This window comes from Penicillium verhagenii (assembly GCF_028828195.1).
Source record: "Penicillium verhagenii strain IBT 33310 chromosome Unknown utg000004l_segment0_segment0, whole genome shotgun sequence".
NCBI lineage: Eukaryota > Fungi > Ascomycota > Eurotiomycetes > Eurotiales > Aspergillaceae > Penicillium > Penicillium verhagenii.
The window spans coordinates 783,680-804,219 of record NW_026643168.1 but is presented as its reverse complement, the minus strand read 5'-3'; the positions used below and the strand labels follow the sequence as shown (position 1 = coordinate 804,219).

The 20,540-nt window shown below is 48.5% G+C and overlaps 11 protein-coding genes across 11 annotated transcripts; 4 read left to right on the top strand and 7 right to left on the bottom strand.

The window, feature by feature from the left end:
* Positions 1 to 37: 37 nt before the first annotated feature.
* Positions 38 to 3,404, top strand: N7466_003226 (FAR11/STRIP family protein; the record flags this gene model as incomplete). Its single annotated transcript, XM_057162623.1, has 5 exons — positions 38 to 1,978; positions 2,036 to 2,148; positions 2,205 to 2,350; positions 2,406 to 2,535; positions 2,591 to 3,404. The coding sequence occupies 5 exons, from the start codon at positions 38 to 40 to the stop codon at positions 3,402 to 3,404; spliced, it is 3,144 nt and encodes a 1,047-aa protein (XP_057023738.1).
* A 393-nt stretch (positions 3,405 to 3,797) lies between these two features.
* N7466_003225 (ribosome biosynthesis protein MAK16) lies at positions 3,798 to 4,900 on the top strand (the record flags this gene model as incomplete). The annotated part of the gene is made up of 2 exons (XM_057162622.1): positions 3,798 to 3,856; positions 3,994 to 4,900. 2 exons carry the CDS (start codon positions 3,798 to 3,800, stop codon positions 4,898 to 4,900), a joined length of 966 nt encoding a protein of 321 aa, XP_057023737.1.
* Positions 4,901 to 5,465: 565 nt separating this feature from the next.
* Positions 5,466 to 6,530, bottom strand: N7466_003224 (amidohydrolase family protein; the record flags this gene model as incomplete). The annotated part of the gene is made up of 1 exon (XM_057162621.1): positions 5,466 to 6,530. One exon carries the CDS (start codon positions 6,528 to 6,530, stop codon positions 5,466 to 5,468), a length of 1,065 nt encoding a protein of 354 aa, XP_057023736.1.
* A 2,359-nt stretch (positions 6,531 to 8,889) lies between these two features.
* On the top strand, positions 8,890 to 9,558 carry N7466_003223 (uncharacterized protein; the record flags this gene model as incomplete). The annotated part of the gene is made up of 1 exon (XM_057162620.1): positions 8,890 to 9,558. One exon carries the CDS (start codon positions 8,890 to 8,892, stop codon positions 9,556 to 9,558), a length of 669 nt encoding a protein of 222 aa, XP_057023735.1.
* A 333-nt stretch (positions 9,559 to 9,891) lies between these two features.
* Positions 9,892 to 10,974, bottom strand: N7466_003222 (uncharacterized protein; the record flags this gene model as incomplete). Its single annotated transcript, XM_057162619.1, has 1 exon — positions 9,892 to 10,974. The coding sequence occupies one exon, from the start codon at positions 10,972 to 10,974 to the stop codon at positions 9,892 to 9,894; it is 1,083 nt and encodes a 360-aa protein (XP_057023734.1).
* A 1,075-nt stretch (positions 10,975 to 12,049) lies between these two features.
* N7466_003221 (uncharacterized protein) lies at positions 12,050 to 13,098 on the top strand (the record flags this gene model as incomplete). The annotated part of the gene is made up of 2 exons (XM_057162618.1): positions 12,050 to 12,478; positions 12,610 to 13,098. 2 exons carry the CDS (start codon positions 12,050 to 12,052, stop codon positions 13,096 to 13,098), a joined length of 918 nt encoding a protein of 305 aa, XP_057023733.1.
* A 453-nt stretch (positions 13,099 to 13,551) lies between these two features.
* N7466_003220 (DUF3716 domain-containing protein) lies at positions 13,552 to 14,397 on the bottom strand (the record flags this gene model as incomplete). Its single annotated transcript, XM_057162617.1, has 1 exon — positions 13,552 to 14,397. One exon carries the CDS (start codon positions 14,395 to 14,397, stop codon positions 13,552 to 13,554), a length of 846 nt encoding a protein of 281 aa, XP_057023732.1.
* A 48-nt stretch (positions 14,398 to 14,445) lies between these two features.
* N7466_003219 (uncharacterized protein) lies at positions 14,446 to 14,708 on the bottom strand (the record flags this gene model as incomplete). Its single annotated transcript, XM_057162616.1, has 2 exons — positions 14,446 to 14,644; positions 14,698 to 14,708. 2 exons carry the CDS (start codon positions 14,706 to 14,708, stop codon positions 14,446 to 14,448), a joined length of 210 nt encoding a protein of 69 aa, XP_057023731.1.
* A 333-nt stretch (positions 14,709 to 15,041) lies between these two features.
* Positions 15,042 to 15,572, bottom strand: N7466_003218 (DUF3716 domain-containing protein; the record flags this gene model as incomplete). The annotated part of the gene is made up of 1 exon (XM_057162615.1): positions 15,042 to 15,572. The coding sequence occupies one exon, from the start codon at positions 15,570 to 15,572 to the stop codon at positions 15,042 to 15,044; it is 531 nt and encodes a 176-aa protein (XP_057023730.1).
* A 1,413-nt stretch (positions 15,573 to 16,985) lies between these two features.
* Positions 16,986 to 17,207, bottom strand: N7466_003217 (uncharacterized protein; the record flags this gene model as incomplete). Its single annotated transcript, XM_057162614.1, has 1 exon — positions 16,986 to 17,207. One exon carries the CDS (start codon positions 17,205 to 17,207, stop codon positions 16,986 to 16,988), a length of 222 nt encoding a protein of 73 aa, XP_057023729.1.
* Positions 17,208 to 18,079: 872 nt separating this feature from the next.
* On the bottom strand, positions 18,080 to 18,862 carry N7466_003216 (putative C6 finger domain protein; the record flags this gene model as incomplete). The annotated part of the gene is made up of 1 exon (XM_057162613.1): positions 18,080 to 18,862. One exon carries the CDS (start codon positions 18,860 to 18,862, stop codon positions 18,080 to 18,082), a length of 783 nt encoding a protein of 260 aa, XP_057023728.1.
* Between the last annotated feature and the right edge of the window lie 1,678 nt (positions 18,863 to 20,540).

Below are 20,540 nucleotides of genomic sequence, written 5' to 3'. Positions count from 1 at the left end.
AAGAAAACACCCCCGCGTCGCAAGATAACCCATCATCATGGAAATTCCACCAGATTCAAACGATGGAAATATGCCAGAGGAGCATCACATCGTAAAGGCCGATGAAATCGACCAGACCGGAACCGATATTTCACCAGTGTCCGATGACCAATTGATGGAGGAGGTCGTGGAGGAGTTGCGACAAGAACAAGCCCAGGAGCAAGCTGCCGAAGCTATGCAGGCAGTGGAATCTAACGATACACAACCGGAAAAGAAATCTAAACGGCCTGAGCTACGTCGCGACAACCCAGTAGCTCCCCCGCCCCCTCTTCAGCCCCCTCCACCTGCCCCGATACAACAGAATACGGAACCAGCCACAGATTCTCTCAGCTTGGCCCAGTTACGACGACTTGTGCAGGAGATGCCAAAGGTGGAACAGCCTGCATATGCATTTGAGTATGCGGACTCGCAGGCATTCCCCGAAGAGCTAGACGAATGGTTCCAATACAATGACTTCGACCGCTTTCTGTTAAAGGGAATGAAGAAGACTTTTGATCGTCAGTGGTCGATCTTCTGCAATACTCAAAACTCGGGAACTACGGAATTTTCTTGGGTAGATTCATCTGACGATCTACGCCGAACCTTTCTGTCACGATCTCTCGATAAGCTCCACTATCCTGAAATCTCGGTTCGGATCGAGGCTTTGGAGATTCTCTGTTATGCGGTGACTGGTGTTTGGGGGATCACTGCTGGTAGGCCAACGCCCGATTACCCTGAAAACCCAGATCCCAAGGCTGCTGCGGAATCACCGCGGTCGAAATCGCTACAAATAGAATGGATCGAAAAGAACGTTTTACTTGTTCAGCAGTGCGACGGCATTCCATTACTGGTTAAGCGCCTGTCGGAATTGTTTGATCGTACTAGGAGTTCACAGGAGGCCGATCTTGATGGATTGGAGTTTTCGCAAGGCCATATAGGCGATATTCCCGGACCAGACCGTGAAGCCAACTTGGTGCTGACACTGCTGTATTTTTCGATTGAGGTGGGCCGTAGACAAGAGGCCCGAGACCCTCAATGTACCTTGATCCGTGATGCATTGGCCGAGTCTGCCCCCTGCCTGCTGGTCACAATAGTGGAAATCATTGCACGACTTCGATGGGATGAAACTGCGAATATTCCTCTCACTCGCATCATTCTTCTCCTATGGAAGTCTTTGCTTTTGGTGTTTGGTGGCAGCTCTCAGCTGAAGAAGGCGAAGGAATTATTGGAGCCACCTGCGTCTCGTGAACCCGTATCTACCAACCGCAGAGGACCATTCTTACACGCATCTCCCCTGGACTACCACGTTTTTCGTCAAGAAATTACCTCCAAATACCCCGCCTACAACCCTCCACCACCCATTGTCCCGCTTGAACTCGAGAACAATTCTATCCTACCTCCTTTTCCACAGCATCCTGCCAGAGGCAGCACTAACGGTCTGTTTTCTGGAGTTGGTCCGTCTATTGCTGGCGGAAACGGCTCTATCCTCCAACAAGCTGTTCATATTGCAACTCCGGCACCATCTCCGCCTCCATCGCCAGGTGGACCTGGAGGCAAAGGTGGCAAGAAGCAGAATTATCAAACCAACCAGAATTTCCCCCTTATGTACCCTCCTTTAGATGACACTAGCAACAAGATTGGTGGTAAAGGTACAACCGAGCGACAGGATGTTCTGGTTGGAAAACGATGGGAGGGCAGCGATGTCCCCGCGTCCATTATCGAGGCTGGTCGACTATTTTCTACTCACGTCAAAATGGCCAGGTCAATGAGACAGCTCTGGCAAGAGCGTGAGAACTTTATGAAGTACGACCGAGGTTGGAATTTATCGCCAGAAGATCTACGTGACGAATTGGATTCCATTAATCTGTCCGGATCTGGAGGTTCCAAAACCAAAAAGTCGACAGAGCAAACAGAAGATTCTGACATCCAACGACGATTGGATGCCGTTGAAAGCTTTTATGTAAGACATCCCCTCGATATATGCCATCGAACTCTACTCATGATTTGTTTGCACTAGGCTCAAACACTGGTCCACCTCCAGTCGATTACAATTGTCTTCTTAAAGATCATTTTGACCAATGTCAGTGCAGTGGTCAACCAGGCAAATTCACAAACCTCCCAGAATATGAGGTATGTTTCGTGGCACTTTAACAAGTATCTTGAGGAAGCTTCTAATATCTCTTAAGCAACGGACATGGTCCTGATGGGTCCTCAGCGGACTTTTTCGCCGAACCCTCCGTGGACGAGCTTGATAACATTCGGTTGCGGGAGATCACCTCCAAGGCCGTTTCTGGCACTTTACTCCTTCTAGTGAAATGGTTTAAGCGATCTCGTGAGTTTACCTTGCCTGCATGATCAGCTTGTTAATAGATATTAACAAAAAGCAGACGTCTTAAAGTTCGAGTACATGACACAGCTTTTGCTGGACTCGAACTACCTACCTTTGATTCTGAAGATGTTTGCTCATCAAGATGTGGATCAGACGGTGGCACAGAGGAATGATCGTGACGAATTATCGTATGTTCCTTGTACGCTCAAATTGATTGATTAAATTCTCCTAACACATATCTAGTTTCTTCCATTTCTGTCGTGAGAACATCGATCACCCAGATATCGATGATCCTGATTGTGGAGACACTGAAAGCGAGGATGAAGCTGCGCCCCCACCAATTTCCAGACACCGACCCAAGCTGTTTCGTGCAGATACTTCTGTCCGTAACATATCGGCTGAAGAAACCATGGCCGGTCTAAATGGCCCCACCCGGCCCGAGGTCGATGAACTGGGCTATCCTACCGCCCCTCTTCCGAAAGAGCCAATAACTGTCTTCTCATTCCGCAACTTCTTCTCTGCTATTAATTACTTACATATTATGCAAAAGATCACGCGCGACAAAGCCCATCGCTGCCTGCTTCTTGTGCAGTATAAATCTAGCACGATCTTACGAAAGGGCCTTAAGATCCCCGACCCGCATTTGCGATTCTACACACTCAAGCTCTTCAAATCCCAAGTGCCCTACTGCGGTAGGAAATGGCGCCAGAGCAACATGCGGGTTATTACTGCCATCTACTTGTACTGCAAACCCGAGCTTCGGGATGACTGGCTTGCGGGCTCGGACATCGAAAATGATGTCGAAGTCGCGTTGCCGCTGGAACAGGCCCTTCGTGGACTGACGCACTGGTGGCACCTTCGCCAATACAAGGGTGTGATGGGTGGTCCTGAAGGCACTGCCATCATGGAGGAGGAGCGGGACTTTTTCGTTCGGGAGTTGGAGTCGATGGGCTGGGGCTGTACTGATGACCTGGTTGCCGAAGAATCGGAAATGGTGAATCCTATGATGAATGGGACAGAGTGGGATGGTGGATTGCAGACAGAAGGCTGGTCATGATTCATTTGCAGGACTGAAACGTACATTCAATGCATATACCCAAATACTAGTCAAAGGGTTTTCTTCTGTTACGATAATTATCATGACGAAGACCATTCATCTATACTACTAGTAAGCAAGTATCTTAAGCAGTAACTAACTACTACTAGTAGTTATATAGGGATATGCGCGGTGAGGCTGACCAATGACAGTCCAGCGATTCTGTAGTATGATGATGAGTCAGCGATCTGCAGCCAATCAGATATGACAGACTACACAGTGTGTATAGTACTGACAACCACTCACCGCACTCCTATCGATAAGCATTACACGTGACCGTCAACTTTTTTTTTCATCTGGATCAACATCTGGGCAACGGCTCTTTCAGTGTACACTTCACCACCTCAGCCCATCATGTCTGACGAAATTGTCTGGCAGGTTATTAACCAGCAGTTTTGCTCATACAAACTCAAGTGAGTCCCATTGCCCCTTCAAACCCAGCCTTACCAATCTTTTACGATCAATTTTTATCAATGTCTCGAACCCGCAACCATCTCAAATTTTCGATCCCAGGTTTTAAGAAAGGGCTTTACTAACCATTAAATCATAGAACAACAAAAGGACAAAACTTCTGTCGCAATGAATACAATGTCACCGGACTTTGCAATCGGCAAGCATGCCCCCTCGCCAACTCGCGGTACGCAACCGTCCGCTCCGACCCCGAGACAGGCGTCATGTACCTGTACATGAAGACCATCGAGCGTTCCCACATGCCCAGCAAATGGTGGGAGCGTGTTCGCCTCTCCTCAAACTACGCCAAGGCCCTCGAACAGGTCGACGAGCGACTGATCTACTGGCCCAAATTCCTCACCCACAAGTGCAAGCAGCGTCTCACCCGCCTGACACAGGTGAACATCCGCATGAGGAACATCGCCAAGGAGGAAGAGCGTTTGGGCGAAAGAGTTGTGCCGAAGCTTGCGCCCAAGGTGCGGAGACGAGAGGAGACCCGTGAGCGCAAGGCGCTTTCGGCCGCTAAGGTCGAGCGAGCCATTGAGCGTGAACTGATTGATCGATTGCGGTCCGGTGCCTACGGTGACCAGCCGCTTAATGTTGACGAGCACATCTGGAAGAAGGTCCTGCGTGGACTTGAGCGCGCGGGAGATGGTGAGCGTGACGAGGATCTTGATGATGGAGAGCTCGAGGATGAGGAGGAAGAGGAGGAGGGTGTTGGTGAGGTCGAGTACGTTAGTGATCTGGATGATGAGGAGGATCTCGAGGATATTGAGGATTGGTTGGGTGAGAACTCGGCCGATGACTCGAGTGAGTTGGATGAGGACAGCGATGACTCCAGCGACGAGGAGAGTGATGAGGAGGACAGCGATGATGAGCAGAAGAAGCCTAAGCCCAGCGTTAAGCGGAAGCACGTTGCGCCGCAGCAGAAGCCCAGGAAGAAGGGTCCCCGTATCGAGATCGAGTACGAGACCGAGGGTGCTGACCGTGATACTGTTATGGCTTAAGCTTGTCGTTCTCGGGGGGTTTTGGGAAAAGTTTGAGATTGCATGGCGTTGTGGGTTTCTTTTCTTGTCTTGTGCTGTGCTCTATTGTGATCGGGCATCATACCCAACTATCGCATCTACTGCTCGATGAAACTTGTCAATACGGGTTTAGACACTTTATAGGCCTGTCATTTATTTTTGATAAAAAACTATTATTTTTCCACTTCAATGTTCACTCAGCCGGTTTGCTGCACCAATTCGCCAACGCTGTTTGGTTTTCCCTTGAACCTCTTTCCTTCATTCTCTCCTGCAATAAACGGCATCACATATCGAATTCCACGAGGAACACCGGGCACCGAATATCCGGCGTCCCACTGTCCCGCCGTCCCACATGAAAATCCCCAGTCCCCACCACTCCTTACGCTCGGACGCAATTGTTTACTTCTGAAATAACTCAATTGTTCCCCATATTAGCGATGGATCCTGAGCCAAGATCCTGAGCCTCAAAACGAACACAAACGGAAACAAGAAACCATGAGATGTTTTGTATATAACTAAAATAGCTTCAGACCATTCCTCATTTCACCTACAGCGCATATTCCAGTCCACCAAGCCAAACCTTGACAATGCCTCTAGTGGCCCTAATATCCTCCAACGGATTAGCATCAACAAGCAAAAGATCAGCCCTCAGACCGGGCAGAATACGTCCACGATCCCGCAACCCAAACACCTCCGCCGTCAAACAAGTAGCAGCCCTAAGAACCTCAGCCGTCGACAACCCACACTCAACCAGCAACTCCAACTCCTCATGCAAACTAACACCATGCTCAACCGCCGCCGGCACACCAGGCGCCCGATTCGAATCCGTCCCCGCCAAAACCACCACACCAGCCCTAAACAGCGCCTCAACATTCATCCTGGAAACCGCATAATCCGCGCCCCGCCGCGCACAAACGCCCCTCATCATCGTAAGCGTAGGAACACTCACGCGGCCCGCGCGCACCATCTCCCCAACCTCTTCCGCACTCATCAGCCCGTCAACAGGCGCATGCGTAACAACATCCACGCCAGCCGCCTGCGCCATGCGCGTCGCCTCGACCGTGACCGCGTGCGCGATAACAAGCTTCCCGTGCTCGTGCGCAGCGCCCACCATCGCATCCAGCGTCTCCTGCGTCGGGCCCGGCACGTCAGCCACGATCTTGATGTAGTCCGCGGCCTCGGCGAGGCGGTCCAGCACGAAGCGGCGGCCTTGCGCTGGGCTGGACACGACCGCGTCGTCGGGGCGGCCGGGGATGTGGCTGTGGGCGCTGCCGGGCCCGCAGGCTGCGAGGCCGCAGCCGCGGATGTCGGTCAGGCCTTTTTGGTTGCGGAGGGCTGTGAGCCGCTCGATTGGCCAGGTTGCCATGTCGAGCGCGGTGGTGATGCCGTGCCGGGCCATGGTTGCTAGGTCTTCTGGGCCTGAGAGGTGGATGTGGGCGTCTATTAGGCCTGGGAGGAGATATGCGCCTTTTGCGTCGATGGTGTGTGTTGGGGTTTGTTCTGGGGTGCTGATGAGTGCGCCGGTGATGGTTATGGTTGTTGGTGGGGAGAATGTGGTGCCGTTGAAGACTCGGGCGTTTGTTATTGCGGTTGTTTTGGTTGATGGGGTCATTTTGGGCGTTGAGGTTGTTTGATTTTTGGTTTCATTTGATTGTTCTTTTTTATGAGGGTTAGTAGTTGGTGTTATTACTTATATACTTTGCCCGAGGGCAAGCGTTCGGGCCGATCCAATGGGGAAAGGTATGGCTCGGATATATGGGATGTCATAAACGTAAGAGCCCCATTTATGCATCCCGCTGCAGCCGCATTTGTGGGGAAGCGGGCACTATGCTTTGTGGTCAGGGAATAGGGGATTCGGACTCGGTCAGTAAAAACGTCCGCGGTCGCGGCTTCGTGCGCTTTTGCGCAGTGCGTGCATGGTATCTGGTTTCCCCCTTTTCATCGATGGATCTCATTCAAAGATTTTCGATGGCTTGATGTCGGATTTGAATGCCGCTCAAGCTCCAGATGTCTGTGCGCCCCTTCGATGCCGCGACGCACCTCGGTGCTCAACAGTATCCGTCTAGGCTTGCAGGAGCGAGCACATTCTGTGCAATTTCGAGCATTGAAGATCTCTCTCCAATCGCAGATGATACTAATTGTCTCAAAATCTCGGAAGGTGTGGAGAAGGGATCCAATTATTCGGCACTCAAAGGTTAACAGTGCGAAATATAACGTAAATATTCCATAAGTGACCTGGAGATAATTTTGCCATCGGACTCCGGCTTGCAAGTTGTGCTATCCCCGATTCCCGGTCCCGAAAATGGGGCCGAGTCCCCACTCAGCGCTATGTAGGGGCTTTCATAAGTATTTTATACCAAATGCGATTTCTACTATGTAGAATTAAATATAACTTTAAGCAAGTGGGCAAAAGGCACTAGTCCCGATTAGGACAGGTGCGCAACAGTAGTATAAGCTGTAACTGAGAAAAAAGTGAGTTGAAATGTTCCAGAGTCGGGGAAACAGCTGTGTACTTGGTCGGCTGGCCCAGAAGATCCTTGTAAGTGGTAGCCACTGCTGATTCGCCGGCGCATGCAATGTAAGCTAGCAGGATGAATGTGCAGGGGAATAAAGAACAGACCCCGACTCGACAATCTATATAGGCGGTCGATAAGTACACACTCGTGACTCATGGTAGATGGAGAGAAACCCCCTTTTTTTTCTATGTTAAATAGCATTCAACTTTCTATGGATAATGAATGTCCTTCAAGAATCTGCGCACCCACTGGTTCCCTCCGAAAGCGGGTTCACGGAGAAAGAGCTACTTTTACAGCAGGGTCGTGTTTTTATCATGACAGGCGGTAATACTGGCGTTAGCTTCGAGCTATGTGAGATCTTCCAAGTTCCTCCAACTCGGCCTTAATGACTTGAAATCAGTGAAGGTGGCAGCAGCCGCTTTTGTATAATAAGAATCAAGGCTCGACGTGCTCTGGAACAATACAAGAGCTGGAGCCAACCATGTGGATCTATTCGGGTAGTGTGGACATATTTCCCCCATTGACGGTCACGTAGAGGAAACACCCAATTGAAACTTCTCGGTGGATTTTAAGGCCCGCCAGCGGGATACATCAATATGATCCATGAATGGCTCCAAGGTTTTCAATGTCATTTAAAATTTATGGAACATTTGAAGGAATTGCATCCGCCAAATATGCCAAGTTTTGACAAACTAAATGACCACATATGCATGTTCCAAGGTTGAAGGAGCGGTTGGTGCGCATCAATTATGGAGAAGCCTCCCCTGTGGAGTAAGCAAGATTCCAACGTTAACCTGGACTTTGAAAGCATGAAAGCGAAAAGTAAGAAAGTCTGAGAATGAAAATGCGTGGTAATTTCCAACTTTCTCGTTATGTGGAAAGATGTCGAAAACCAATATCTGGGTGCTCGTTTGATGGAATTTGAATTGGAGTGCAAAGTCGATCAATTTACCTAAAACAGACCCATGGATCCAAAATAAATATACATAGTGTAGCTTCATATTCGATCTGGGAAGACCGGCATTTTACAAGCTTGAATGATAATCTTTGGATCAAAAATGTGTCAACATTTAAATCTTTCCAGCCATAATTGACATATAAAATCGCACCCACTAAATAAAGTCGACGAGAAGTGGCGGAGGGTTTCTTCAGCTTTGTATAGAAAATCACGTGTGCTCCGAACCGCCTCTCCTGTTTCACTTCGGGTTTCGTCTTTCTCCGCCACTCAACTTGCAGGAGCCGGCTCTTTTGCGAACAACACATACATAATCACCCGGAAGCTTGAACCGAAGATTTCCTACATCTTCTCAGTCCTCCCACCCATCCAACAAGCATCACCTACACCACATCCCTCCGGAATCAGCTCCGCACCCATTGACCCCACCCCACATCCAAGCTGTCCTCGCACATTAGCGCAACACCAGCCAACCAACCACGCAAGCCAACCGACCGAAAATGAGCTCATACTTCTCCTCCCTCACATCCTCATCCTCCATATCAAATGTCATCGGCTCGCGGCTCAACAGCCTCCGCCGCGCCATCACCCTAGGCGACGAAGCGGACGACCCGGAGAACGAAGACTGCTCGCACATCTCCAACGCCCTGCGCGCCTACTACAGCGAAAAAGGCCGCCCATTCCCCGGCTGGCTCCCCCCAGACCCCAAAGCCCCCTCCGCCAACTCCCGCGTCGTCGCAACAGCCCAAGGCCAAGGCCAGGGCCCCGCTGCCGCCCACGGCCGCGGTGGCGGCCTGGGCGATCTGTGGGGTGACTCGGGCTCGCCTCAACCACCACTTGCGCAGACGGCGAGTCTGCGTCGCGGCCGGAATGCTGCTGGCGCCCCGCCGCTTACCTCTAGTACCAGTTCGCCTGCTGGCCCGGTGCCATCGCCTGGTCCTCCGCTTACGCAGTCCCAGTCTAATTCTCAGCTTCACCCTGCTGGGGCTCGGCCGTTGCCTAGTCAGCGGGCTGGGTCGTATCAGTCTTCGCAGACGAGGATGAATTCTGGGGGCTCGGGTGGATCTGCGCAGGATCGGTTGCGTGCGCGCTTGCAGGGAGGCCGGTCTCCTAGTCCTGCTAATCTTGATCCGAGTGTTCGGAAGCCTGTTGGTGAGCGACGGTGGTAATATGAGGCTTGAAAGGGGAGCTTGCATTGATTGATTGCATAGTCATAAGCATGGCGTTGGGTGTTTTGAAAGTTTTATCTGGGGATTTTAGGAATATATGGCTAGTCTGTGGCTTGGCTTGACGTACATTGATAGAAATAAAGCTCAAGCTACGTTCGAAGTCATACAGTCCGGCAAGGTGGTCCTCAGTAACCATGAATTTAAGATTGCACCAGACTTGAATATTTCCGAAGGGACTAAGAATCAATGTATTGGAACATAGCAAAATAACAGCTTTGTATTCGCATTCAAATTCAGACAACATGCTAATTCAAAAGACTAAAAAGCAATACCCTAGCCCAGATTCTCCTCCTCTTCTTCCAAAGGCTCGAGTTTTGCCCGAACCTTCTCAATACCCCCAGCCCTCGAACTAAAAGCACCAAGGGAAGTGATAGCCAACAAGGACGAAATGTTCGTGCTACCACTCTCTGCCAGCCCCTCAGTCTTTCTCAGATCATCCAAAGCCCTCTCAACATAAGGCCTGACCCCTGGCTCATGAAAAATATGAGCAACGGCAGAATGAATCTCCAGCAGCTCCGGCGTCGGAAGCTTATGCCGACCACGATGACATCTCATCATCAGCAACCGAAGCGAACTTCCCCACGACGCCCTGTCCCCTCCGGCCTCAAATTTCCGCCAAAGAAGACAGTACGAATGCCGATCATCCGTCGGCTCCAGCGTACAAGCGAAACTACCGAACTGCACATAAAGCCCCCGCTCAAGCGTCAATGCATTACGAGTCTCGTAGATTGACTTGCGGGTGAATTTGGCCCGAGCAATAAGAGCAGGGAAGAATCGCTCAAGCCTTGTCCAAGTCAGCTCTTTGGCTAGGCCCTCGGACTCGGTCTCATCGTTGCATTCTGCCAAAGAAAAGGGGATTACAGAGACGCATTCGAGGTCTCCGAATGTGTCCTTGTTGGTATTTGGCTTGTCGTGCGGATAATCCTTTTTATCCCGCGTCTTGCTGAGCACACATCGTGACCCGTCACGATCGAGACATTTGGCTTTGAGCGCGGCTTGCTGCGCCGTCACAAATGGGGTTCTGATGGTTTCAGAACGCATGGGGATCAGGAAGCCGTTTACCAGGGACTCCGCGTAGTCGTGAAGTTCCTCGTCTGTTTGCAGAGGCTCCAGATCGAGGATGAAGTTGGTCCTACCGTCGTTCGGTAGGTGGGTGTAGAACGAGCGCAGAATACTGACTGTTTGATCGTCCTTGTTGGAAGGCTTGTACTTATCAAGTCTTTCCATGGTGGTGGGCTTCTTGTCGAGGGCTGTAGAGGATGACAGCTGAGACTGAAGCTTCTTAGTGTCCAAGAGTGGCCTTTCGAAGCGCAGGTGCTTGTAGAGCCACTGCAAGGATAAAGAGCCAGAGCACATGATGGAGAGTTGTGATTAGTAGATGTAGAGATGAGTTCTTAGTTGCAAAGTGATGCAGGGAGGAGGAAGAAGAAGAAGAAGGAGAAAGAGAAGAGGACTCGGAAGGTAAAGGCCCAGAGACAAGACTAGTACTAGTAGGTTAGTAGGTACTGCCCTTTTTGTCTTCGGTACTATCAGATAATCAACTAGTTGGGAGCGGATGGTTGATCCGGTAAACTGCATAATTTGTCCACAACGAATAAGTACTAGTATGTTCTGCCGAAACCTTATTAAAAGGCTTATGTTCTCCGACCTTAGAAACGGTAGACTTCCAGATTTGGAAAATTGGAACTATCAAAAGAAGAAGAAAAAGCTGTTAACAGTTAAGAGCCGCTGCGTATTTGATACTAGTACGTACTTGATACTTAGGATGGGTATAAACCCAGTATCCGATATGAGAACCTACTCAGTACTTGGAGAAGAGTATAGTGCACATATAAACTTCGTACTTGAGATAATTATTTAGCAGGAAAGAAGGAAATCACAAAGCGGTGATATTCTCTACATAAATAAAGAGAGGTCTGGCAGAAGGAAGGAAGAAGGAAAGAAACTTTACGCATTAGAAATCTAGATCTGACGAGCGATCAACATACGGACTCCTCCAGGCTCCAATTGCACTTCACTGCCGCTGATCACCAGTTCTGCAACCACTACCGGTCAACATACTAGTACAGACTTCTCCAATTGTCCCCGCTTACCTACTTTTTAATGCGGAGGCCATTGTCATGCAATGCATTGGCTACACAATCGCCGACCACGAGAGATACAGAAACAGCCCATTCACATTCCTTTGCCAGATTGGGGAGAGTTTCAACCTCCGACACCAGCCCAAGCAAAAGGAGCCGGGGCGGCGTACGTACCAGACCTGCAGCCGGGACAGATTCCCCAAAAACTCCCTGCTAGATACATCACTCTCGTCACCATCAAAATCAAACACCTCTCCTTCCACAACCTCAGGATCATCTCAAATCGCTCTTTTCCTTCAACCAATGCCTCCCCATCAGTTTTGTTCTCACCAGTCTGCTCTCAAATCAAAATGGCCGATATGGTCAATGGCCTTGAAAGCCTGGAGCCGGCTGGCTACCGGCCAATATGGAGCAATGACACTGGGTATCCTGGTGATGTTCCCGAGGACCTTGCTGATTGGCTTTATCCTGGGATTGAGAAAACCACTTGGCTGGTTGGGGACCTCTCATCCATGTTCTGGTTAGCCGGGAAACCAGAACTCCAAGTCTTGATCGACGACCCTGGATATACCCTAACCGATGAGATTTGTTACATTCCTCACGGAGGATCTCTTGCATGGCTTTTCGAAAGCCTATATCATTTGGGGAAAATCCCTAGCTTTGTATATGCGGAGATATACAACAACACCCCTGATTATGTGACGCCTTTTTCAGGACGGCAGATCATCCCAAACTCGGTTACAAGTCCTATGACTGTGTACAATGTTATCCCGCCAAGTGTGACTGAAACAATGAGACAGCATTGCCTATCTGATGTCATTCCATGCACTCGGTCCCAAAACCTCCCACCGAAAATTTCCATGGCCCGAACCACCATTGGCCAAAAGTTCCAACCCAAAAATTGACAAAGATCGCTTCGGAGATTGAGAACCAGTTTGCCTCATCACTTGGAAGAGGTCTTCTTTTCCAGGGTCTTTCCCGAGTCATGCTGCAAAGCCTGATGGCGTTTTTCACACCAGCACTGACGCGTTCAAACATGAACAATGAATTTGGTCCGGGGTTTTATACAACCCCTAGCCTCGAATATGCCCTTGGCTATGCGGGCCCTCAGGGTGTTATTTTGGTGTTCAAGGATGTTGATTTCAGAAGGCTGAATTGCCTCGAACCAACAGGTGCGGATTGGGTGACAATCACAACTTTTTGGTCCGGTCGCACGACATCAAATGTACATGAACGGGTCCCGCAGATGTGGGCAACATCAGATGTGGTGACAGGACCTGTCTCCACGGCACTTCAAAATACCAGAGTTCCTGGGGAAGTGACACAAGTGGTGGGAACAAGCCCACCAGCCCTGGCAGCCTTTATGCGGTCTCTGGCTATGATTATTTGGCTTGAGTAAGGGGAGAGTACTGAGAACACCTGATTATTTTGCTTGTCTTTTTTTTTTTTTTTTTTTTTATGACTTCTTGCTGTGGACCAATAATACCTTGTACTAGTATGATTAGTTGCTCCTTCAAGTCTATTCTCAAGTCCCTTCTTAAGTCCCTTCTTAAAACTATTCTTAAGTCCCTTCTCAAATCCCTTCTCAAGTTTATTCTGAAGTCTATTCTGAAGTCTATTCTAAAAGTGACCCGTACTTAGATAAAGTCCCTTAAGATATTCCTGTATGTGATAAATACGATACGGGCGGGAAACAGGGCAGTGGAGTTCGAAATTGAAATTGGGATGTGAGTCTGACCCTTGGGTGGCCTCTATCGGCCACCATAATACATCCTTCTATCCCGACCAACCTAAATCACTCTAGAGTAATCAGCCTCGCTTTCGAACAGAAAATCCAACTAATAACGCGGTTTCAAAGATTGGAAATGATTTTCTTTAGCCGAGTAATCACTTCAAAGACCTCCTCCGCGGCTTGGTCAGAGACTTCGATGCTCTCCAGGGCGTTCTTTCTATCAAGACGTAGCCACTTCACTGCGAGTTCATTATGGTATTGCGCCATCAGGGTCGCCATGCTGTCCCCACCGAGCTCGCGGTCCTCATACTGAGGGTTGATGTCATCAGCTTTTAGGGAATTATGGAGATGTTCCTCCAAGAGCTTTCGCAACTTGATTTGAGTTGCTCTTGCGTTCTCCTCCAAAACCCGAATCTCCTCAATATCCTGCTCCAGTGCTTGGAACTCCTCGGCCGTGTAAACCTTTGAATTTCGCCGGGACTTTCTGGGCAAGGGATTGCTATTGAATGAGCATCTGGCCGCTTGCCCATCCCAGTGGCAGCTCGCGCATTCTTCAATTCCTTCTGCTGTCACGCAGAAGGAGAAGGGTCCTTTTCCAGCACTGCACATGGTGCACATGTGCTCGGGGTCAGTAATGACTTTGCCAGTGCAATACATCACCAAGGCTTCCACATTGGACAGTTGCGAATTCACTTTCGCATAGAACTTTCCGGCGTCCCAGTCGCCCCTCCATCCGGGCCGGATGACAGGCTCGTTCAAGCCGGGCCTCGCCAGCAGTGATTGCAGAATTGACCCCTTCAGCTTCTTGTTGGTTAAAGCGATTGAAAACTGGAATGGTGCCTTCATGGTGAAATTACACCACTCACTGGCGGGCATATTCTCCGCGCCAGTGAGTAGTTCAGGAAGCGAAAGTGGCAGCCCCACAACCCGGTTCTCACGGTCATATACCGTTGGGCGGCTATCCATCTTAAGTTAGCATTAAGCTTCAATCACACCTCAGCAAAAGCATAAATCTTACGTTGAGGCCGTGTTGAACGGGAGCTGTGATGAGGGGCCAGGGCCACCATCTTCAGTTGCTGCCGGCGTGGTAACTGGAGTGCCATCGTCTGCTGTTGCTGGCGGTGTGGTAGTTGCTTCATCAAGGGGAGGGGGACGGGTCGGGGTCGTAAAAGGCCGTGCATTCGGAAGGGAGGCACTTCTCCCATGTGTAGGTCTGTGGCACCATCAGTGTGACGTTCATTTAGATAAATTGGAAGTAAGACTTACTGGTCAGCCATTATGACCGTGGTTGAATGTCAAAAGTTTTTGCAATGATGTGCAGAAACTGGAGAAAGAAGCAGCCAGAGAGGATAAAGAGGACAGAGAGGAAAAGAAAGAGAGGACTGTGGTGACAGAGAGTACAGCAAGGACGGAGAGGAAAGAAAGAAAGAAAGAAAGAGAAAAAGCAGGAGAAGGACCAGGTATTTATACATTTAGGTAGAGCCACCGATCAAACCTCTCTTATATGGGTGCCTGTCATTCCCTCTCAAAGGGTACAAGGTAAAAGGCTCTCGAACTAGTAACACAGCAAGGTATCAACTGAATCAAACAACTACATAAGCCATATGAGCCTAAGTAGGATTATCCTGCTCATTCAGCTCATTCTTCACTCCATCATCCAAGGCGTTCACCTCCTTGGTTTTCTGGTCTAGCAAGCGATGCGTTGTTGCAAGTATCTCCAGTGCTTGCTCAAGGACAATCTGAGTGTGATCCACCACACTCTGATTCTGCTCGAGAATCCTGAGGAGATCTGCTTGCTCCAATTTTGCCCTTTCGTAATTTTGCTCCAGGATGGTCAAGTTTGTTGATGCTGGTACTGTTGCACCAACAGAAGTCTTGCTTGATCGGATGCCGCTTTCAAGGCTGCATCGCAGATGACGGCCACCTATGTGGCAATTTGCGCAGTTCTTGAGACCAGGGACTCGGACACACCCATCAAACATCCCCAATTCTTGTTGGCGGTGATGACATGCATCACCTGCCTCAAGCAATTCTCCTGTTGCTTGAGCCAATAGGCCCATGTAGTCTGCCTTCTTGTTTGATATGAAATCATCGAACCGATGGCCAGTCCATGGCCAATGATGCTGTAGAGTATCTGCCATCGTCGGTGTATCTGGGGTTGAGGGAAACATTTTAATTGTCAACACAAATACAGGTAGTAGACCCTGCAGACGGCGGAACAGAATGCTTAAGGGATGGAGGGAAGAAAAGAGAAGGGAAGTAATGAGAAGGAAGTGAATGACAGTGGAGGGAGGAAAGGCGGCAGCCCAAAACATTTGAAAGGTAAAGTACCTAGCCGGTGCTGCTGCCACACTCTTCCGAGGCCAGATTTGGCGTCAGATCATGATAGAACGACTGGCGAGCATGGCTCACCGATATAAAGGGATAAGGTTTAATGACAACAAATTCAAAGCCAAATGGGGCCAACTCCCCCAGGAAATTCGCATTCTGCGAGGCCCTGAGTGCATGCGCACACCCCGACAGGAAGAGGTTGCCGATCACCCCCCAACGCCCGGGGGGAGTCGTCCCCAGAGCAAGACAGTACGTCGAGCGAACGGGAGAACTAGACAATGGTTATGGGCGATAGGAATCTGATGATGGTCAACAGGATATGATATGGTGGTGTCCTGAGCTGCACAAAGCGCCTTTCCCTAAACAGAGGCGACGAGCGGCGGCAGCGACACCGAAAACTCACTCATGGGGGAGCGGTTAGGCGAGGATTCGATTCCACGCTCATGGCGCCTGGTAGCAATAGACACCTCCCCCTTTGGAAGCAGCCGAATAGCGGTCATCGGGGCCTTAAGCCCCTATTTTTACGTTACAGACTAGCCTTAGGATTCTACCAATAACAAACACAATTTTCGCTGTAAAGTAGTATAGAAGGTAAAATACCTTGTGATGGCCCAAGGCTGCCATTGATTAAGGGTGCTGAACAAAGTGAAGTAAATTCAGACTTCTGTTCCTGGGGGTTCCCCCTAGAAGACCTCCCCCCTTATAAGTGTAAGTGCAGGAATTTAATATAGAATGCAGTTCAAGTGACAAGGATTCAATATAGAAGGAAGCGCAGTATTCCATACACCTTTTCAACATCAGTGTAATTTGTACATCAATTGATAGAAAACTAACATCTAATTTCAAACGTTACTCATTAAGCAGTAGTAGATATTTGGAAGCCATCAAGTTATGCAGTTTTTTTGTTGAAAATTTTAAAAACAATTTAACTTTTTTTTGCTTTGTTATTTTAAGTCCGTCAATTAGAACCCCCGGGTTCGCTTTTTGTGCTCCTTCCGTGGTCTCCGAATGGTTGACTTTGAACCCGGTCCCTGTGATGAGTGTACCAGCACGATTGTTCAGAGTTCTCGATCTCTTTGATCAGGTCAAGGAAATCCCTATCTGAAGGGCCTTCCAGTTCTTCAATTGACTTGTCGCAGGGGCTCTTACACAGCTCTTCGTCCATGGCTTCCAAGGGGATATATGTTAGCACATAATATCAGAGTGACAGTGTCTTGTAATTGTCAATTACTAAGTTCATAACCACGATTTCGCTTCCGGGACCGTGTCCGAGGCTTCGGTTTCTTTCCAGCCTCTCCAGTCCCCATTGAACCAGTGGAGTCTTCTTCATGCATAGGCATTGAGTCGCTGCCATGGGCAGCTGGTGCTTGGCGCGAGGGAGTCTCTGGAGTGTCCGTGTCAATAAGCGATGGCATTGGAATTGGGTGTCCTGATGGTCCTGCCATGGGTTGGTACATAGGTTCGCGGGGTTGACGTGGTCTTGGGTCGTGGGACCTTGTATTCTATATAGAAGGAAGTGCGGTATTCTATATAGAATGCAGTTCAGAGATTCAATATAGAAGGAAGCGCAGGGATTCATTGTAGAATGCAGCGCTGCATTGTATGTTGAATCGTTGAACTGTACTGTAGCCACAGATATATGAAGGGTCACGTGATTTTATATTTATGTAATGTGCCTCTTAGTCAGCGCCATTTTTTTCATAACTACCCAGCTGCAAATCATGTGCCCGAATCGCATAGAAAGCCTCACTTCATTCAGCTATTACTTCTCTTTCTCCAAGTAAATTATCACAACAACTAGCAAGAGTTGAAGAGAGGCAGGGATCCTACTAGTCATATAGCCCATTCTCAAGTCCCTTGTCAAGTCTATTCTCAAGTCTATTCTTAAGTGTATTCTAAAAGTGACCCGTATTTAGATCAAATCAATCCCTTCAGATATTCCTATTCGTGTAACGTGATAAATTCAATACGGGGGCGAAACAGGACGGTGAATTTAGAAATTGAAATTGGGATGTGTCGTGAGGGTGGCCTCTATCGGCCGCCATACTAGATATAGTATACACTGCGATCCATGATTCCAGTACACAGCACTGTATAAAATGGAATGGGAACTAATACGTAGCACACAAAATGAAATGCAAGAAAGATTGATGATCGAGGAGGAATAGCTAAAGGTAGCAGGACTTATTCCCACGCTACTGATACAAGGCCCTCTAACACGTAGATCCGAAAAAAGAAATCCGTTGCTTAATAGTGCTCAAGCCGCTTGAATTCGGTAGAATTCACTATGAGCATGCACAATTCACCATCCGACTTTTCACTGCTTGCGACCCTCTGAGATTCTTTTCATTTGCGCTTCATCGATTTCCAATTGCTCTTCCAGCTGTCGGAAATGCCTTACACAATAGTTGATCTCTAGCATACTGTGCTCTAGATGCAACTTTGTTTTCGTCTTCCAGTATCGGATTTCCTTAAGCATGAGTGGGTTGTTGTTGTTGTTGTTGTTGTTGTTGTTGTTGTTGTTGTTGTTGTTGTTGTTGTTGTTGTTGTTGTTGTTGTTGTGGGCTTGCATTGTAAGCTCCATTGAGTTGGCTTCAGTCTCGAGAAGATTATTCAAGTCAACTGCGGCTTGATTCATCCCCTGAAGGGCGTCCTCCCATCGAAAGAATGACAGACGTTGATTGTCAGTGAGGGAGTCATCTTGAAGATGAGGTGGCTGCTGTAGACTGACTTGTGGTGAAAGGTTCATTGGGGTATGCACCTGGTTGAGAGATGATTGCATCTCAGGCGATGGCCGGGTATCAGTTGCACTATATCCTTCTACATCAGATGAGTGACTGGGATGCGATGGAACCGGATCAACTTGCTTGAACGGAGTGGGTGTATTGTAATCCATGTCTTCTGCCCGTATCAAAACATCTCGATCGTACGGATGTTTCGCGAGACGACTGTGGCCAGCCACGTATTCCTGATATGCATTTTGTGGGACAACCGATACCGGTGCCTGTCGCGGGGGCGGCTCATTGAATGGTTCGGGCGGTCTTGTATCGGTGGCGATAGGGTTGATTTCGGTCTTGATGGGCAGCCGATGATTGACCATCTCGTCAGATTGGGCGTGAAAAGTGTGGTTGTGAAGTTTCACAAATATCAAGATCACGCGTCACGTCCTGTTTACAAGCCAAGTGGCAAGCCTGAGGAACGGAGGCGTGAAAGACTGAATGGTGATTGACTGCAATGTGAAGGAATCAAAAACCGGGGTGAGAGAGGAGAAAAATGAAAAGTGGGAGAGGTGAAGAAGAAAGGGGGAAAAAGAGAGAACAGAATTGACGCGAAATATTCCCAGTCAGACCCAGAACAGAACCTCCTCCCAGTATACAACGTTTGAATCGAAGTGACTCATGTCATAGCTTTCATTTCATACCCTATCCATGCTTTGCGTGCTGATATACTATCAAGCCTCCGCATTGAACCCACTCCAACTCTTATTCTGAAGCCAAACCCCCCTTTCCGTCTTCCGACTTTTGCTCTTCTCGTCATACTTTATTCTTCTTGTGGTAGACTTGTTCCACTCAACGCAGTTATGACCGAGTCGGTGAAAATTATACGTGAGGATCCTGACCAGCTTGTACGGTTCAAAAAATCTTCGGATTCGCATGGAGATGAAATACGAATTCCAGTCACCATATTCACTGGTGAGGAAAGTTCGTCTGCTCCAGTTGAGAGTGTGATACTCGATGAAAGTGCTCTATGTGAGCTTGGAGCACGACTATGGCATTTTTCTGACGGTTTCAATTGATGATGGTGGATGTTCTTCAAATGTTTCATTCTTGCTTTGTTACATAGCTTGCTGATGATCGACCTGCATTGCCCTAGTAAAGTGGGCTTTAATCTCAGCACAGGTCACTCTTATGCTAACACGGGTTATATAATGTGTTAAGCCTAATCGGGACGCACCTTTTTCTTCTGTCAGCCCTTCTTTAGCAGAAAAAGAGGTTATATGATTTTTAATGGACTTAAGAAGGAACTATATTATTAGGATTTCTCTACCATTGCCTTGTGTATTGATGTACATGACTTGCACATGTGATGGATTGAAGAACGATGGCTTTCTGAACAATTGCTGCGATGCAAAGTATCAATTGATGCGGAGTTCTTGCTATATGAGAGATGCAGAAGATGCAGAATCTTATTGATGTATGCACATGTGTGCTTTCAATGCTCTTTTCGTAGCCTATGGCTGAAGTTTAGCCTGAATTTTTCCTAACAGATTTACATGGATGATAATAGCTTAAAATTGGTGGACGAATTAGGATCATGGCATTTGGGCCATTAAAGTACTCAACTTTATTCAATATTTACTGCCACAGCCACAGCATACATCTCGAGGTAACAAGCAAGGGAATAATAAGTGATTGAATAAGTAGAATATAGGAATGAGGACAGGCCACTGGTCGTCAATAATCAAAAATGACAGACGCGAAAATATCTCGCTGGATCGTGTGTTTCACTGAAGGCAAAAATTGACAAAGGAAATCCAGTATATAGGCTAAATCTCAAGCCTTGGATACGCTAAGCCAAGCCACCAACCCCACGCCCCCTTGCTCTTAACCAGCGAATAACGCCCTCGGCTTGAAGGGAGGGAAAATCCCGGTCCAAACCGTCATGGGGCGTAAAAAAGGAAGCTCCAGACCAAAGATCCCGTCAGCCCAGTCCCGTTTATTTAAGAAAACAACCCGGGAACATCTCGGGATCTGGTTCCCATGTTCTCCACTTCACCC